At 53.9% G+C, this 17,378-nt stretch overlaps 2 protein-coding genes and 1 long non-coding RNA gene across 3 annotated transcripts; 2 read left to right on the top strand and 1 right to left on the bottom strand.

The window, feature by feature from the left end:
- Window positions 1-228: 228 nt before the first annotated feature.
- EVX2 (even-skipped homeobox 2) lies at window positions 229-3,867 on the bottom strand. The gene is made up of 3 exons (XM_019922290.2): window positions 3,441-3,867; window positions 2,258-2,535; window positions 229-960 (listed from the first exon to the last, which is right to left on the bottom strand). Exons 1-3 carry the CDS (start codon window positions 3,865-3,867, stop codon window positions 229-231), a joined length of 1,437 nt encoding a protein of 478 aa, XP_019777849.1.
- Window positions 3,868-5,489: 1,622 nt separating this feature from the next.
- On the top strand, window positions 5,490-7,691 carry LOC141279072 (uncharacterized). Its single transcript, XR_012332824.1, has 3 exons — window positions 5,490-5,584; window positions 6,215-6,285; window positions 7,672-7,691. It is a non-coding gene; the product is annotated as an uncharacterized lncRNA (long non-coding RNA).
- Window positions 7,692-12,690: 4,999 nt separating this feature from the next.
- HOXD13 (homeobox D13) lies at window positions 12,691-15,932 on the top strand. Its single transcript, XM_033860404.2, has 2 exons — window positions 12,691-13,542; window positions 14,327-15,932. The coding sequence occupies exons 1-2, from the start codon at window positions 12,765-12,767 to the stop codon at window positions 14,575-14,577; spliced, it is 1,029 nt and encodes a 342-aa protein (XP_033716295.1). The 5' UTR covers window positions 12,691-12,764; the 3' UTR covers window positions 14,578-15,932.
- The last annotated feature ends 1,446 nt before the right edge of the window (window positions 15,933-17,378 follow it).

Genomic DNA, 17,378 nt, shown 5'->3' with positions numbered 1-17,378 from the left:
AATAGAAATAATTTGAGGGGAAGCACGCCGAGCTTTCGTGCCGGCTCTTCCCCCCAATTCGGGACATGTTCCCTTAGGTCTCCCGCGCTGGGGCGCCGCCTGGCGACAGCCTCAGCAGCGGGCAGAGCGTAGAGGGCACGTGGGCGCACAGGGGGCACGGGGGGCGCTCAGGGGACTCCCGGGCACACTCCGAGCGGCGGGCGCGGCCCCCTGGCGGCGGCGACGTAGTTATCTGGTGAGCGGCGCCTCGTCCCTCTGGTCCGGCGGGCTCACGGCGGTCTTGCTAAGCACAGCGGCTGAGTAGGGCAGGAAGCCGCTCTCGGGGCGTGGCGCTGCGGCGCTGCAGCCGAAGTCCGAGCCCCCTGCGGCCCCAGCGCCGCCGCCGCCGCCGCTGCCACCCCCGCCGCCTCCGCCGCCGCCACCCCGGGAGCCCAGGGCGGCGGCGGCAGCGGCTGCGGCCGCCGCGGCCGACTGGCTGCTGTGGCAACTGAGGCACGAGCAGGGTGCGGAGCCGCCGCTGGGGGGCGCCCCGGCCGCCGCGGCCGAGGAGGCCGCGGCCGCCGCAGCTGCTGCTGCCGCTGCGGCCGAGGCCGCGCTGTTGAGCCCCGCGGCGGCCGCGGGCGTCTGGTAGAGGCCCGGGTGGCGGAAGCTGCACAGCAGCTCCGGCCGCGAGTAGGGATGCGAGAGCGCGCGGAAAGTGTCCAGCGGGCGGATGGAAGTGGCGAAGGGCGATGAGGCCGCGGCCGCTGCGCCGGAGGCCGCAGCGGCCGCGGCCGCAGCCGTGACACCCACGTGCGGGTAGTAGTGCAGCGGCACGTGCGAGTGGAAGGGGTAGGGCAGGCTTCCGGTGGCGGCCGCGTGCGTCATCATGTAGGTGTAGAAGCTGGGGTCGGCCGGGTGCGGCCACGACATGGCCAGGCGCTGCCGCTTGTCCTTCATGCGCCGGTTCTGGAACCACACCTGCGGGGAGAGCCGCGCCGCAGCCCGAGTTAGGGAGCGCCCCGAGGCCCCATCCCCAGCCCCGTGCCTCTCCGCCCCTCCCGGACCTCCGAATAGCCTGGCCTACGCCCCTCCGACCGGGCCCAGCCCCGAGTCTCCTCTCCTCTTCCAGCTGGGACAGTGTGGGCGGCAGTGTGGAGCGCCGTAGGCACACCCTCCTAAGCGAACAAGAGTCTTCTTCCCTGTGACCAATTGCTGCGGCTCCTCGGGCTTCTGCTCTGTAGCTTTGGGCTGCGTTTCTCGTCCCAACCCAAACTTTCCTCCCTTTCCCGCCACCCACCGGTGCCCGGCCTCGCCAAGCACCCGTCTCTCAATACCAGGATTTGCACAGGGATTCTAGGCCTCCTTTGACGAGAAGCTGCCGCGGCAGCTTTTCTAAAAAGTCGCCGCGCGAGGTCTTGAGTCCTCTGAGCTGCAAGGAATTGTCCCGATTGGCACGGGTCCGGTTCTGATATTGAAGGGATGGTTTTGTTGGAATCTTTTGCTTCAAATGAGTGGCGGGAGCAACATCCTCTTAAACTGGGAAAGGGACTTTTCTACCCCTCCCCACACGGTATCTAATGAAGACATCATTCGTCACAACTCTAAATTAAAGAAAGCCTGACCAAACCGAAGGGAGACTTTCACACTCCTCCCCTATCCCGTGGAGTTTCCTCTTTTCTTTTTCTAGAGTGCCAGATCCTCCGTGAGGATCGCCCAGCCTCCCGGCTATCTCTCCTGGACGTATAATAAAATTAATCACCTAAAGATATGTAAATAAGGACAATTTCGTTGCTCCCCCCAGGAGGTTGCTTTTTTCCCTTTGCCCAGGAGAAAAAATGTTTACAAAACTTTCTCAACCTAATCGATTTTTTAAAATACAGTATCCTTTCTCCTTATTGTAACGATTTATGTGGAAAATAAATCTCCAAGATCAAGAGCAAATGGAAAGTTTCACCCTTGGTTCGTGCCAGAGGAACAAAGACCAGACGGCTTTGCCGCCGAGGGGAAAGTGAGGCCAAGGACATGGGCTAGGGGCACCTGGGCAGGCGCTGAGCTGAGGAGAGCGTTTGAGGCATGGGCTGCGCCATTCGGGGGCTTCCCAGGTCAGCCAGGCCGGCCAACCCTTCGGATACGGCAGCTGAGAAATAGTGACTTTGGTGACTCTCCCCGCGGGTCTTCAGGCCCTCAGCTAAATCTAGCCACCCAGAAAGGAGAAACAAAAATCAACCCAGACACCTTGGAGGAGGCTAGAACAGGCGCATGCTGGAATCAATACCTTGATGGTGGTTTCGGGAAGGTTGAGCGCAGCGGCCAGCTCGCACCGGCGGGGCCGCGACACATAGTTCTCCCGGTAGAACTCCTTCTCCAGGCGCGCGATCTGTTCGCGGGTGAACGCCGTGCGGTAGCGCCGCACCTGATCCGCGCCAGAGCCGGAGCCGACCAGCGCTGCGCCCGCGCCGCCGCCGCCGCCGCCGCCGCCTCCATGCAGGCTGCCGAGGCCAGAGCCCGACGCAGACGTCGTGGTGCCCGCGGCTGAGCCACTCTCCGCGAACCCTGGCAAACAAACGGCCAACAACGCATGAGTCACTGTAGGACCAAGATCTCCGCGCTGGGGCTGCACGAGGATGGGGGAAGCCGCGAGAGGAAGACGAGGCGCTGCCTGAATTGATGGGATCTGTCATGCTTACAAATTGCTGCCGTTAATGGAATCAATAAAGTTTGGGGAGCTCTTCATAACCAAATAATAGGAACTCAATTGGGGGGGGTGTTTTGTTTTAATAAAAGGAAATTTTCAACTCAGGAGGAAAATTGGCCAAGGGAAAATGCCTACATCTAGACTCAGTTTGAGAAGCTCTGGATTTGCCATGATCTGGAGACCGCAGTTCAGCTTTCTGTACGGCCTCTAACCTTCCTTTGACAGTTTTTGGGATTTGGTTTAAAATATTTTAAGATTGGAAAGACAGCAGTAGCTCAAACAGGAACCATTTGGGGGTGGACTCTACTTTTCAACTCTCTGCCGCTGACCCAAGAGAGTCTCCCAGAGGCGCCCAGCGAGGCTCCCAGCGAGACTCCCTTCGACTTAGAATGCCCCCTCCACTCGGCCTTGGGGCTCAGAGGCCGCGGAGTTCGGAGCAGCTGCCCTGGGAAGCCTTCCCCCAGCGCGACTCAGTGGATGGCAAGGGGTAGGTCGGCTCGCACGGGCGTTTAGACCCGCACGCAGAAACATTTTCTCGGACTCAGGAGCGAGGGCAGGCCCCAGGCCTGCGGCTCTCTGGGAGGCTCAAGGAGCAGAGCCGGAGGGCACGATTCCACGCCTCCGTCCCGCCCCCGCCTGAACCAGCTCTGTGCAGCTCGCTGCAGAGGGTCGGAGAGGGGCAAAGGCACCAAGAACGGCCGGCGGGGCAGCGGAGGAACAGAGAGGATGGGACTGGAGAGCGCGTCGCGGGCGGCGCGATTACCTTTGCCATTGTTTTCCTTGAGCGGTGCGGCGCCCAGGCCGCCGGGCGAGCGCAGCGCCGAGCAGCCCACCTCCACGTCGCTGCTCATGTCCGCCTCGGCTGCCGCCTCTGAATAATGACCCGGCTTTTTTCGGCCCTCCGCTGCAGACGCGATTTCGGAGGAGACGGTGCTTTCGCTGCCCGGGTGCTGCAGGTTGAACAAAGTATCTATTTCGAATTTGCCCTTGGCAGGGAGGTCTCCTAGAGCGCTGTGCAGGGGGGCAGACGGCAGGCGCGGGCTGAGGCGAGCCGGGTGCTGCGAATTTTCCAGGGCCTCGAGCACAGCATTGCCAGCCGAGTCGGACAAATTGGAGAACCTCTTGCCGGCTGTGGGGCTGTGCAGCCCTCTCTCCATCAGAATCATCTCTTTTCTTATTCTTTCCATCATCTCAGCTTTCTAAAAAATGTCACAGTGGCCCGGCTGTCCCGTCCTAATGATGGGCTGCGCCTAGGGCTAATTCTCATTCAGCCCCAGCGTGCGCCTCTAAATATTATTATCTCTTTTGGAGGGAGGCGGAAAAATTGTGGGATGCCACAGCGAGGGAATGACTGGTCAAAATGACCCATACATCCTTCCGAGCCCGAGATGTCATTCATCAAAAAGTAGCGCTCCCTCGTCATTAAGGTACGAATGACGCCGTTCGAATAATCATTTATTGTAACAGGTTTATAAGCAAATAAATACACGCTCCTGTCAGTGGGTAATGAAGGCGGCTTCAGAGCAGACAAATAGATCCAGGTAGGAGGCGAGAAGAGACAAGAAGTGAGGAGGAAGGCTCCCGGTCCTTTGCCTGCTCAGAGCCGGTTCTGCTCGCCCAGGGGTTTGGCCTCGGGGGTGAAATTGACAGTCTGATTAATAGAGCGCGCAGCGGCACATTTCCCCCTTCATTTAGGGGCATCATTACGCTCTCAGTTTGCTGGGTTGCCCCTTAGGTCCTAATCATGCAGCGCCTTCCTCATTTTTCCTCGGACACAGATACGTGTTAAATAATAGATAATGCTTTGATTTTCCAGAGTAGATCATCGGGAAGTTTTGTTTGTTTGTTTTTAACATTTACAAGCGGGAGGAGGGTAAGGGGGGGGACAGGGGGAGGATGTAGGAAGAGTTGCTAAGGAGAAGACCTTGCGCTCCTGTCTGGATTACTTATCTTTCGAATTTCAGAACCAAATATGTATTTTATTTAACAAATAGGACGCCGCGTTCTCTCTCTCCCCACTTCTTCGCCTCAGCCTGGCTACTCTCCTCCCACCCAGGAGGGAGAGACAGAGAGAGAGAGAGAGAAAGAAGGAGAGACAGAGAGAGAGAGAGAGAATCTCAGAGTTTTGAAAGCACTTTAGTGCTACGTGTCTGGGGAGGTGCGTTGGGCCCGCGCCTCCAAACGGAAATCATTAGGTCCTCTCTGATTTTTTAATACCGTTTGCAGAGTGAGTTCTGAACTTGAAGTCCTAGGTTTTTTACTTTTATAATCCTGCTGATGGATAGGCTTCTCGCCTACGCATTTTCCCTGGGGGAAGTGAACTCGGCTGGACGATTTCATAGCAGAATTCAACAGCTAACTTTAAACACAGTCGCAATTTACAGCGCCATATGGGCCGCCCCAAATCCACTTTTACGTTGCCAGCTTCCCCCCCCTCCTCAAATCGAATAATTTGTGGCAAAGTTGCCGGGTTTCGAGGTCAAGGATGGGAAAGAAGAGACTTAGTTTCCTTCCCCTACCATCCCCCAGCCCTCTCTTCCCCACTCTGCTCTTCTTCCTTCTCCCTTCCTCCTCTCCCCCACCCCAGCCTCTTACCTGTGGCCCCAGATCTTCCCTGCGCTGATTCTGGGCGCGAAAAATCGCGGACTAGCCTTGCTGCTGCTCCTCCCGACCTGAGCTTGGCGGCTGAGCCTCTTGGCGATAACTTTGATGGTCATAATGACGCTGGTGGCAACCATTTTAACGAAGATCAATCTTCACTCAAGGCCGTTGCACGTCTCCTCCCTCGCTTGCGCCCCACGATGCTCTGACCCCCAACGAGCTGTGCGGGTCCACCCACCAGCTGCCCAAGGGGAGAGATCCACGGCCACCGGCAGGAACAAGGGCGGATAGAGACGGGACCCAGAGGTCGGCCTGCGAGCTTCCGAAGCTGCCGAGAGACCCTGGCAATCTGGGCGCTGGTTTCGGGTCTTGCACCGCCAACCCAGACCCCAACCCAGGGCCCCCCCCTTTCCTCCCTGCCGCCACACCCAGCACATCGGGGGTGTGTTAGGGGCAAACCCGAGATCTATTTGCCCATCTCTCTGTTGGCGCTTTCCTTTTAACTTTGGACCCGTTGGGGGCGCGTCAGGAATGTAAGGGGAGGCGAGGTGTGAAATATATTTATATACATTTATACACAGAGGCAATGCCAAAAGTTTCCCTCCTGTTCCCCCTGGCACCCACTTATTTCAACAACGCGAGTTCTGCTTCGAAAATCAATTCCGCCTCTTTAAGGTAATAAAACGGAATTCTCCCGCAAGGTGAGAAATGGAAAGCTGGATAGGCACCTGGTGACTGGAGAGGTGAGATGTGGGACGCATAATGGGCGTCGGGAGCTCAGAGGAGGACAGCACCCGGGTCCACCTCCGCCCCTGCCCCAGAGGCCACCCGACTCCGAGCACTATGAGCCCTTCTCGCGCCGGCTTTCCGGCCATTAACGTGGTCAGAGCTCAGCCTTGCGGATGATCCCACCTCTCCTTCCCTCTCCTTCCACAGTCCAAGTGCCCAGTTCCACCATCCCTGGAAGGCCGCGCCCAGCGGAGGGGGGTTGCTGTCCCAGGAACTTGGTAAGGGTACCCCCTAGTCCCACTTAGCTTTGGGGACTGAATGGGACACTTCGGTCCAGGCTCCGGTCCGTGGGCAGCGGGGGGGGGGGCGGGGGGGGGGGCAAGGCCCTGGCAGGGGTGGGATCGGGCGGAGGCGCGACTTAAGCGGAAGTCGCGGATGCCTTTATTGCTGTCGTTTGGCGCCCCCGTCTGTTTTCCTCGCGGTTTCGGCGGCTGTGAGCTGCTTTCAATCGCAGGAGCCGCCGCTGGGGGCGGGGGTGCTGACGGCAGCCCCTTCCTCCTTCACCCCGCGGGTGGGTCTCCAGCTTCCTCCCTTCCTCGGGGACCCCTCGGCCCTCGTGCCAAAACCTGTGGCAAACCGGACCTCAGTCTGTTGAAAAGGGAAAACACCATTTCTCGGCGACACCTTCATTCATTAGTGGTTTCCAAAACTATTTTGCACCTTTTAAATAACACTAATATTGCGTATTCTAGCACATTTATCATGAAAAGTATGTTCGAGACCATGTCAGGAAAACTACTCACACTAAAAGACACCCATAATTTTTCACTGAACTGCGTTTAGCAGACAGTGTTTCATGGGAGACGGTGAACATTCCATTACAATATTTAATGTCCCTTAATTTATGTAGATTCCACATTTACTAGTAGTAGTAATATTGGCCCACCTATATAGAGCTTTAACTCTGAAATTACAAGTGCTTTTCACATATATTAGCTTCTCTAATGCTCAGAGCAACTCTAGAGATCATTCTATTATTATCCCTGTTTCAGAGATAAGAAAGCTTCTACACAGAGATTAGAGAACTTGCTTGTGATTTAAGTTATCTCTGATAATATCCAAACTATACGGTTTTAAAGCTTTGGGCAGCATTTATTGTTGGTTCTTTTATTTTGCATATGTCTTCTTTAAATACTCAAAAACATTGAGTCTGCATAGAGGTAGTGAGAAAACTGACACGGTTCTGTTGGGGTTCATTATTGAAATGCCCAAACCTTGCACCTCTCCCGAAATGTCCAGGCTGAGACTGGGAACCACCTGTCAAAAGTCTCTGGTTTTCAGACGCAGCCTCCAGGCCACCAAAACCTCCTACTCACTACCAAGGCACAAGACTCACTCAAAAAAGAAAAAAATCAACCGATGCCCGCGTGGTTTGGCAGGAATTTTTAAGATGCGTTGGGGGTGAGGGTTCGGAAAGGGCTTTCTCCAGAAGGGCTGAAAAGCACTTTTTACTCCAAAGGAGGAATTACATGAAAGAGGCCTAAATTTGTTTTTGTTGTTAGGCCTCCAGACTAAATATTTGTTTCTTGAGCAGCGGCGGGTCCTCCGAGGTGAAGTGGTAAACACTTTTGGCCTTCGACTGAAGGTTGTAAAAATTTGTCCAGGCTGCCCAAGCGGAGGAGCGGCGGTAGAGCCGGAGCTGTCGCTGAGCCCCGCAACCGCCGGGGCCTGGCTCCTGCCTTTGGCGAGGAAGGCTCCGGGTCAACGGGGCCCGAAACCCGCAGGCCCGCAGCCGGACGCAAGCTCGCTCGAGGACTGGGGCCGCCGAGTGTGGCGGGACAGCAGGATGGCTAGAACCCGGGCAGCGAACACCGGGTATGTTTTCTTTAGGCTGAGTGCGGTCCCCACGGCTTGGAGGTTTCGGTTTTTTAGGGAGGATGCGGGTCTGGCGACTGCAGGGGAAACTCTGTACTGGCAACTTTTTGCTGCCATCCCTCGGCAGGCCGGCCTCGCGCCGTCTCCTCCGGGCCTCTTGGGCTGCTTCTATTTCTCCTCCTCCTTTCCCCTACAATCCCGCGCCCACCAGGACCGCCTTGGGTGGGGGCTGGGAGGGTACTTTGTCCCTGGACTCCGGGGCTACCCCGGACTCGCTGCCTGCCTGAAGCTCGTGCGCCCTCGACGCGACAGGAAAACTTGCAGGGACATCTAGCGCCGAGCCTGGGGAACTGCGCGCCGCCCACCCGGGAAGCTAATCCGGACCACTTACTCCTCCGCTTCCTTTCCTTGGCCTCCTCCGCCCACCGCGCCCCGCCCCGCCCCGCCCCGCCCCGCCCCTTCGTGGTTAGGCATTTCCCTAAGCTTCATCCCTTCCTGCTGCCTGTGACCACAGCTGGATTTCCCACCGAGACAGTGGGGCTCTGCGGAATGTGGGTGGGGGTGAGAGAGAGAGAGAGAGAGAGATTTATTTTCTTTCATCTCATAGGGCCGACAGAGTGAGCACTTACTGGACTTCAGTTAACAATGATGCTGCTAGAGATGTATTCTGAGGATAACCCCACACCTTGAGTTGTCGGACAAAACAGCGGAAGATGGTTTTCTGTCCCATCTTTTGTTTTGCGAAAAAAGCAGCAAGTTACCCGGGTCCTCGGGCTCTGCACCCACCCTCCGGGTCCCCCTTCGCAGTGAGATTAGTGCTTCTTTGAGAGGGAAGCCTCTCGCTGTGTTTAATTCCCGCCAGGACTGTAGGAGTTCTCTCCATCCCAAACAAGGGCTCACCGCCCTGCGGGAGGTAAACCTGGTTTCACCAAATAACGCTTCGGTTTGAAGAGGTTTTTTGTTGTTGCAAACAATTTACATTTAATAAAGCCTAATTGTGCTGTTAAATCCAAATGGAATACATCTCAGACACAGAAAGTGCCTAAACTCAGGATGCCACTGTCTGGCTCTTGCTAGAGACCCCTTTCTTCACCCCGGGTTTGCTGTTTTTTTAAATCCTTTTGATATCTCCAGCCTGAGTGAAATTGGGTATTGCCTGCAGAGGGAAAATTAGCGCCAAAGTTGGCAGAGCACAGACTTGGTTAAGAGCACTGTCCAGCCAGTTCTGCTGGACTTTACTTTGGAATTAAGACTTTATTTCTACACTGAAGTTTTGGCTTCTTTCAAGTTAATTAGAGTGGTGTCCTGCACTTTCTGCTGTGGCCATCAAGGAAAACACTTTCAAAGGAGTCCCCAGGACCCCATTCTGTTAGGACCCGGCTATTGTTGTCCTGGCCCTAATGGCCACCGATTAGGTGGTTAATTGAGCTCATTTCTGTCTTGGCAAGCAGAGGAACTTATGTTCTTCAATACATCTAAATCGCAGCCTGCATCTACCCCTTCCCCAACCCAGGACAGGGACATGATTTGAAAGATCAGCTACAAGGAGGAAAAGAGAGGATGTGACTTACAGAATATCATCAGTTCCCAAAAAGGGTGCTTGGGCAGGCAAAGGAGGGAAAGGAGCAAGGGATGGGAGGGGAGACCAGAGGTGACCTGATTCTCTCTGGTAGAGTAGGACTTTGGGCAATGAAGGGCCACCTTGAGTTTCTCACCAAAATCAGGAAAGATGGCAAAAATCACTGAATAACAACACATCAGTTTTGGGGGATATTTTTGTTTGCAAAGACTTTCGTTTAACAGAGAGTATTTTTGTTGTTAAAGCCCCAACATAATACACCTACCCACCCACACACAGCGTTCAGTCTGTGCTCCTGGCCAGCTAAAGAAAGTTATTCCCGTGAAGTTTAAACCTAAAATCAGCTTGGATACAGGGTATACAAGCTAAATGAAATGTTCCTGCAAATTCAGCCTCAAAATCCCTCCACTACCTACCACCCCCAGCTTGTAAACTATGTGTCATCTTAGTTCATAAACAGAGCAGCCCTGACTTTGCCTGGTACTCAACCACTGCCCTATGATCCAATAGCAGCAGCTTCCCTGGGATGCTAGGTTTAGGGGGCCCTCATAGGGTCCAGTCAGAGTCTCTTTCCTAAGGGGAATCCCCTCCCCCAGGGCCAGGACCTAGAAGGCTGTACTGGAAGAAGGTTCAGCTGCAGAATAGCAAGAGGCTATGCTCCTTACTGTTCAAAACTTCCCTGGTCTCTGAATACCTGCTAGGATGGGTAGAGAAGCTCCAAGTCTTGCCAGAGTTCCACAAGGAAACTGGAGGCAAGGCCACCATTGAGAAGTGTCTTTCAACGAGAGCATTAATTCAGACTTTGCTTCCAGTCCTGCACAACTTAATTTGCTGCATGGAAAATTAAGCCAAAAGTGAAGGGCTGTCCGAAATCAGCAAAACTTGACAAGTTCTTCCTTCCTATCTTAATTTCACTTTCTTCATTTTTTTAGCATATAATCAGTCATTAAAATATATTTATCAGATAGAAAATGGAGCAGAAATTCCAGGGCACAAAATCACAGAGATATTTAGTTTTGAGAGACTGAAAGTTTGTTGGTTCCAGTTATGTCTTAGAAATATTTCAACAAATGTATTTGAGGTAACAGAAAAAACAATTTTTAAAGTATCTCCATGTTTCCCTCTCTGAGAAAAAGAAGGGGATACAAAGGAAAAATAAGAGCATTTCAGGGGGCGGCATCCCATGACTGGTTTGGTACTGAAATTGTTGGGTAAAGAGAACCCAGCCAAACTCTTCCAAAAAGTCAGCAACCCTGTCACCTGGCTCTGACTGGCATTTAAAAAAAAAACAAACAAACAAATCCAGCTTCTCTTGCTAACTTCTGCCTTCTCTCAAGTAGACGAAATTGTTCTTACTAGCAAACTTCGATTCTCTGCAATTTTCTGCAGAGGTTTAGGCCCCTCCCATCTTTGCTTGATCATGAACATGTCTAGGACTTCAAAAAGGTCAAACAAATTCTCCTGCTTTTCCTTTCCAGCACCCCTCTCATAACTTTCCCCTTTATTTGAGCCTTTTATGGTTACTGCGTTCTGCGTGTCAACACTCTCAACACCAGCAGCCCACCCTGCGATGACGGGCCAGGTCCAAGAGGGCCTCCCTTGCTCTTTTAGTTGCCCCATCTAGGTCCTGTCTTGGTCCAGGAACAGTGGGGCTAGGTGACAAGCTGGCTTCATCAATCACAGGCTCAGGGGAGTGATTTTCTTGGAGGTGGGCTGGACTGGGGTGTTGCTGGTACAGAACGAAATGGGCTCACTCTGAGGGCTCTCCCACCCACCCCAGTACTGTCGGCTCATCAGCTCTAATGTTGCTGCTAAAGTGGAGCCTTAGAGTTGCCGCAGAACTCACATAGGCTCCCCGCTAACGTCTAAGATGGAGGATGATGGACTGGGGTTCTGTGGCTGAGGAATGGAAGGGATGAAGAGGGCTCAGGGTTGCGATCCCTACACCCTGGCGGGACTGCCCGGAGCCCACCCTACCCCCTCGAAGTCAGACCCTGTTGCTCTGGGCTGCTCCCATCACGAGCCCCAAATTTGCTTGGGAAAAACACCCTCTTAATTTGCCCCTCTCACTTCTCTGCAGTTGGCAGCTTGGAAAAGAAAACGAAACAAAGGTCCCTGGGAAAGTGAAGTTTTCAATTAATTGGTGTGAGTAACGGGAGGGGGTGGGTGGTGTCTGCAAAATGCAAGAGGCAGTTCAGCTGCTGGGCGAGGCGCAGAAATTTCCTGGAGGGCGGCAGAGTGGCTTTCTCCCGGCGTCCTTCAGAGGGTCTTTCTGCGGACCCGGGGAGGCTGCGCCAGGGCTGGGGAGCCCAGCTCGGGAGTGCAACTCCCGGCTGGCCTGAGTGTAGAGGCGAATAGCGTGGACCAGGCGTTCGGACTTCTTTCGCTGGGGCAGATCCTCTGGTTCGCCGCGCCGAGGACGGGTCTTTTCGTCCGCTTGATTTATTTGTAAGTCTCTGTCCCCGGCCCCAAGGGCGGCTTCGTGGGCATTTTCAGGGTGGACGGTGTGTGCGTATTGGGGGAGGGGGGGTCTGCTCCAATTGGTCTTAATTCGGAGGATCGCCCGGGAGAACACGCGTTAAATGCCTTTGCCCCGTAGCAATACGCAAGGTAGAGAAAATTAGCTTCCTCGGGTTTGGGGTCTAGGTCAGCTAATCCGAGGAATTAAACAACAGGATCAAAAATCAGTCTGTTTTCACATCATTCTGATCATCCCTGTCCTTCTTCATTTAGCTGTGCAGCTCAGGGAGCCAAGGAGAGGTGGCAAAAACTGCCGTGGCCGAGACAAGGCGCAGGCCTCGGCGCCCGCCTCAGTCGCAGACGGGGCCTAGGATGGGCGGTCGCGCAATCAGCTCGTGGGGGTGGCTGCGGCGCAAACGCCTGGGTCCGGGGGAGGCGGGAAGGGGCGGTGGGCTGCGCAAGGGTTGGGGAGGAGTAGGGGCCGGAGTGGGTGGGTCCAAGGGGCCGGGGCCCGGAGCCAGGCTGTCCCGCGCCCCCACCCCCACGTGGCCCTGCGCAGCCAATGGCACGGCCCCGAGGGGGAGCTCTCGGGGAGGGAGGCGGCCCCCCGACCGGCTCAGGCCCCCTCCCAACCTGAACTTCGTTTTTATAAACGTCCCGCGATGAGCTAACCTGTTGGAGGGCGGGCTGGCGGGCGGGCGGGCGGGAGGCTCGCAGAGGGAGAGAGGGCGAGAGGAAGAGGGCGGGAGCGAGAGAACGAGAGAGAAAGGAGAGGAGGGAGGAGGCGCGTCGCGCCATGGGGTCGTGCACGGGGCCGGGGCCGGGGCCGGGCCAGGCCGGGCCATGAGCCGCGCCGGGAACTGGGACATGGACGGGCTGCGGGCGGACGGCGGGGCCGCCGGGGCGGCCCCGGCCTCCTCCTCCTCCTCCTCCGTGGCGGCAGCGGCGCCGGGCCAGTGTCGCGGCTTCCTCTCGGCGCCAGTGTTCGCCGGGACACACTCCGGACGCGCGGCAGCGGCGGCGGCGGCGGCGGCAGCGGCGGCGGCGGCGGCGGCGGCCTCTGGCTTCGCGTACCCGGGGACCACTGAGCGCGCGGGTTCCGCCTCGTCGTCGTCATCTTCGGCTGTGGTCGCGGCGCGCCCGGAGGCTTCCTCCGCCAAAGAGTGCCCGGCGCCCGGCGCGGCCGCTGCAGCGCCCCCGGGCGCCCCGGCCCTGGGCTACGGCTACCACTTCGGTAACGGCTACTATAGCTGCCGCATGTCGCACGGCGTGGGCTTACAGCAGAATGCTCTCAAGTCGTCGCCGCACGCTTCGCTGGGAGGCTTCCCGGTGGAGAAGTACATGGACGTGTCGGGCCTGGCAAGCAGCAGCGTACCGGCCAACGAGGTGCCCGCGCGAGCCAAGGAGGTGTCCTTCTACCAGGGCTACACGAGCCCCTACCAGCATGTGCCCGGCTACATCGACATGGTGTCTACCTTCGGCTCCGGGGAGCCTCGGCACGAGGCATACATCTCCATGGAGGGCTACCAGTCCTGGACGCTGGCCAACGGGTGGAACAGCCAGGTGTACTGCGCCAAGGACCAGCCACAGGGCTCCCACTTTTGGAAATCATCCTTCCCAGGTAGGGACGTTGGGAAAAGGGGAAGGACAAGAGGGAGAGATGCAGGGAGGGAGGGAGAGGAAGAGAGAAAAGAAGGAAAAGAATGGACCGGGAGTCTATGCCCCTGCTTGGGAGTTGGGCACCTATCCTCCTCCCCCCAACCATGGTTAACTCAGTGGAGCAGTCGGCCCAGTTTGTGTGAAATCTGTAAATTCATCCTCTGATTTAAATTGCCTCTCTCACAACCCTTTTCTGCCTGTGTGCGGGCATAGGCCTATTTTTCTCCTAAAGTTGAAGGTCTTTGCTGCCCTTTGCTCAGGCCTTGGCCCCTCCTCCCCAAAGAGGTGTCACGGAGTTGAGCCCCACTTTTCAAGGACATGAATAACCCAGAGTGACCACTAAAGCTTCCAAGAGCTCACAAGCTCCAAACGCAGGAACACGAAAAGTCAAAGTTTGAACAGCCTAGCTATTTCTTTTTAAGTCTGTGTATGTTTGTGTGTTTGCAACCAGCATTTGCAGAAACTGTCCTTATGAGAGTCCCCAACAACTACACCATAAAATCTCAGGCTTGTTAAGATGCCGGTTTGAGAAACCATGATGATCCATCATACTGGCCTTCACTTTGAAGTGTAAATAATCTTTCTTTAATAACATGTAAATAATATGTCTGTGTAAATAATAATAAAGTGTAAACAGCCTGTCTTTCTTCATTCTCTGTACCCCCTCCAAGTCTACACACACAGTCCCCAACTGGGTGCTCCAGATATCCCGGTCTAATTTTTCCTGTGCTGTTTTTTTATACCAGGGGATGTGGCTCTAAATCAGCCAGACATGTGTGTCTACCGTCGGGGGAGGAAGAAGAGGGTGCCCTACACCAAACTGCAGCTCAAAGAACTGGAGAACGAGTATGCCATTAACAAGTTCATTAACAAGGACAAGCGGCGGCGGATCTCGGCTGCCACGAACCTATCCGAGAGACAAGTGACCATTTGGTTTCAGAACCGAAGAGTGAAAGACAAGAAAATCGTCTCCAAGCTCAAAGATACTGTCTCCTGATGTGGGCCAGACTGGCCACAGAGAGTTTAAATGCTTCCACTTGCCTCCAAAAGACCTTTGGAAAGACTTGAATATGTATTTAATTCCCCCATTCCCCTGCCAGTAATGGCAAATTTTGTGAATTGTTTTTCTCTCTTCCCCTTATCTGGCTCTAAAACCTCTTGCTGCCCAACCTGATTTCGTAGTTCTGTTCCTTACTTGTTTATTTTTTATTTTGCTCTTGTCTAGGTTTATTTTTTATGACTTTTTAATGTTCTGTTTCTCCCTCCAGGCCAGTATAAAGGACTTGAAGTATTTTTAAATAATCCCCCCAGATGAATTTCAGAAGTGCCATTTTGACTTTAGGGTTTTATTTTTTTAAATCACTTTTTATGCCTGTTTCCAGCATTTCTTATCTTCATAATCCATTATGGCTGAATGATTTGCAGTCATTCATATCCTGTGATTGGGTAATTGAATCATTAGCTCTCAGCAGTCTCCCTGAGGCAAATGGAAACAGCTCTGGGCAAGCAGTGTTCTAGGGTCACTGGGAAAGTCTAAAAATAGGAGGCTGGAGGGACTGTGATGGCTTTAAAAGCAGCTACCTTATTAAATAGGGTTTGTATCAATATTGGAGTGAAGACAATCTTTCTGACTTTGGGTCTTTCACTTGCTGTTGTAATTGTTTGTGTTTAATACACCTTGTAGATGTGTGCTTTTATAATCTTTAATTTGGAAATAATGTGTCCTCATGATGCCTTCATTTCTCTAGATGCAGATATTTAAATGGCTGCAATTGGCAGAGTGACCCACGGATGGTATAAATTCATCCCCTCTCCTTGGCCTCCAGTCTGTGGGGCTAGAATTGAGACCATCTCCTCAGTTCCCTGAAAGAGGCTTGAATCAGTGTGGCCATGGGTGGGAACTTTTATCCAGAACCCAGCGAAGAACTTGACTGTCTGAACAAATGTATTGGGCTCTCGTGGAGCTCTGAAGTCCAGGAAGAAAAAAAATATGTTTCTGAAAGTGATGATAAATAACTACTTCTAAAGTGCTGCATATTTATACAACTGAGAGATTATTTTTGTAGATGCAATGTCTGTGAGCTGAGATACATGGGCAGTGCTTCAGGCATTTAAAAATCACTTTTTTACTCCTAGGGAGATGCAAATAAACAGAACTCTCTTGTTTCTTCTGAGTCTTTATACATTTGTTTTCTTTTTCCAAGCTTGTGTTGCCTCTAGAAACTGGTCTTATTTATTATAAAATCTTGTGATCCTGAATGCTATGGGATTCCCTATAGATGAAGGAAACTCAACACCAGTTCTGGTCTGTAAAACCTCCAGGCTCTCCACTTCCATCACCCCTTCCCTCTCCTTTTCCTGTGCCTTTAAGATAAATAGTGATAACTTTAAATTAGCATATAATTTGTGGTGTCTAAAATTATATTTTTTACCAGACCAGCTCAAAAAAAAATTCCCAATTAAATTCTACTTCTGAAAAAGAAACATTTCAGGCTTATCGCTTATCGCCTTCTCCCGGCAGCCTGCACACAGCAGTTGAAGACTGAAACCATAATTATACACCCTAAACCTCTAGACGCAATTTTTAGGCACTACTTGCTTTCTGAGGGCTTTTTGCCACTCAGGGAAATGGCCGCTGAGGAGCTGGATGCCTCGTCGTTGTTAGCGCCCGGGCGCGATGAATTCAATGGCTGCTAACTTTTGGTATGTGAGTTAAATACAGTTGTGTAAAACCCCACACGATATGTAAACTCTTCTGGCGGTTGGATTCCCCTATGGATCTGCCGGAGAAGGCTCAGAGACCCAAGGTTCGGAGCTACTTTCGTTTTCTCCTCCTCGGCTTGATTTCTTTCGTATCTTGCAACCGACTTCGAGCAGGCAACTTCGTTTTAATTGAGACAGGCCGATAGAGAGACAGAGAGGCAGAAAAAGAAAAGTGACCACGATTCAATCTTTCAAGAAGAAATAACCCCTGAAAATGGGGCCACACCGTCCCGACCTTCCACTTCGGGAAGAGATACTGACATTTTCTCTCTTTTTCTCACAAGACGTGTTTTCATTTGAAACGGGCCTGTTTCCCCTTCTTCTCCATCGTTCCCCCCACCCCCACCCCCGCCTTCTTTTTTGTAAATTCCAGACTCCAGGGCCGCATCCTATTTCCCAGGTCCATTTCTCAGGTTTCCTGACGTGGATAGGGAGGGTTGCCTCGAGGTTTTCCTTTCATCTGTAGTCTGCCGGTCAGTTTTCCCCGCCTAAGAGAAACGGGAGGTTTGCTGAAGATTAAAACTGCGCTCAAACGCTCTCCAGTGGAATTTGAATTGACGGCTAAATCAATAACAGATGAAGACTTTGTTATTTATATGCATTCCTTTTATATTCTGAATTGAGGAGGGAGGAGCGGAGCCGGTCGGTGGTCGGAGAGCTGATAGGGAGGCCCGCGAGGCGAAGGGAGCTTCAGGGAGAGGCCTTTGCTTCGGGTGGAGACTGAAAGGCCGCAGGAAGAGCGCCTCCAAAACCTGGAAGGTTACGAGCGCCGCCGGTGGAGGATCAAGGCCGGTGCGTCTACGCGTGATTCGAGAGGCGAAGGAGGCTTCGGATCCGAGACGTACTGCCACACAAAGGGGCGGCCGCGACGCTTTCCAGTCTCTGGCAGCCCGCTGGGTCCATCTGACTCCGCTGTCCCGGCCAGCTTTGCAGCTACGATCTCCGGCTTTCCGAGACGCTCGGCCGCGCCTGACAGCGGGCCTTGACCGCACGAGCTGGCGACCCCAGGCCGGCTGCGCCGCCCTTCACTGTTGA

Source organism: Tursiops truncatus, chromosome 7 (assembly GCF_011762595.2).
Source record: "Tursiops truncatus isolate mTurTru1 chromosome 7, mTurTru1.mat.Y, whole genome shotgun sequence".
In the NCBI taxonomy this organism is placed as follows: domain Eukaryota; kingdom Metazoa; phylum Chordata; class Mammalia; order Artiodactyla; family Delphinidae; genus Tursiops; species Tursiops truncatus.
The sequence above is the reverse complement of the archived record's forward strand: the minus strand, read 5'-3'. Positions and strand labels throughout refer to the sequence as shown.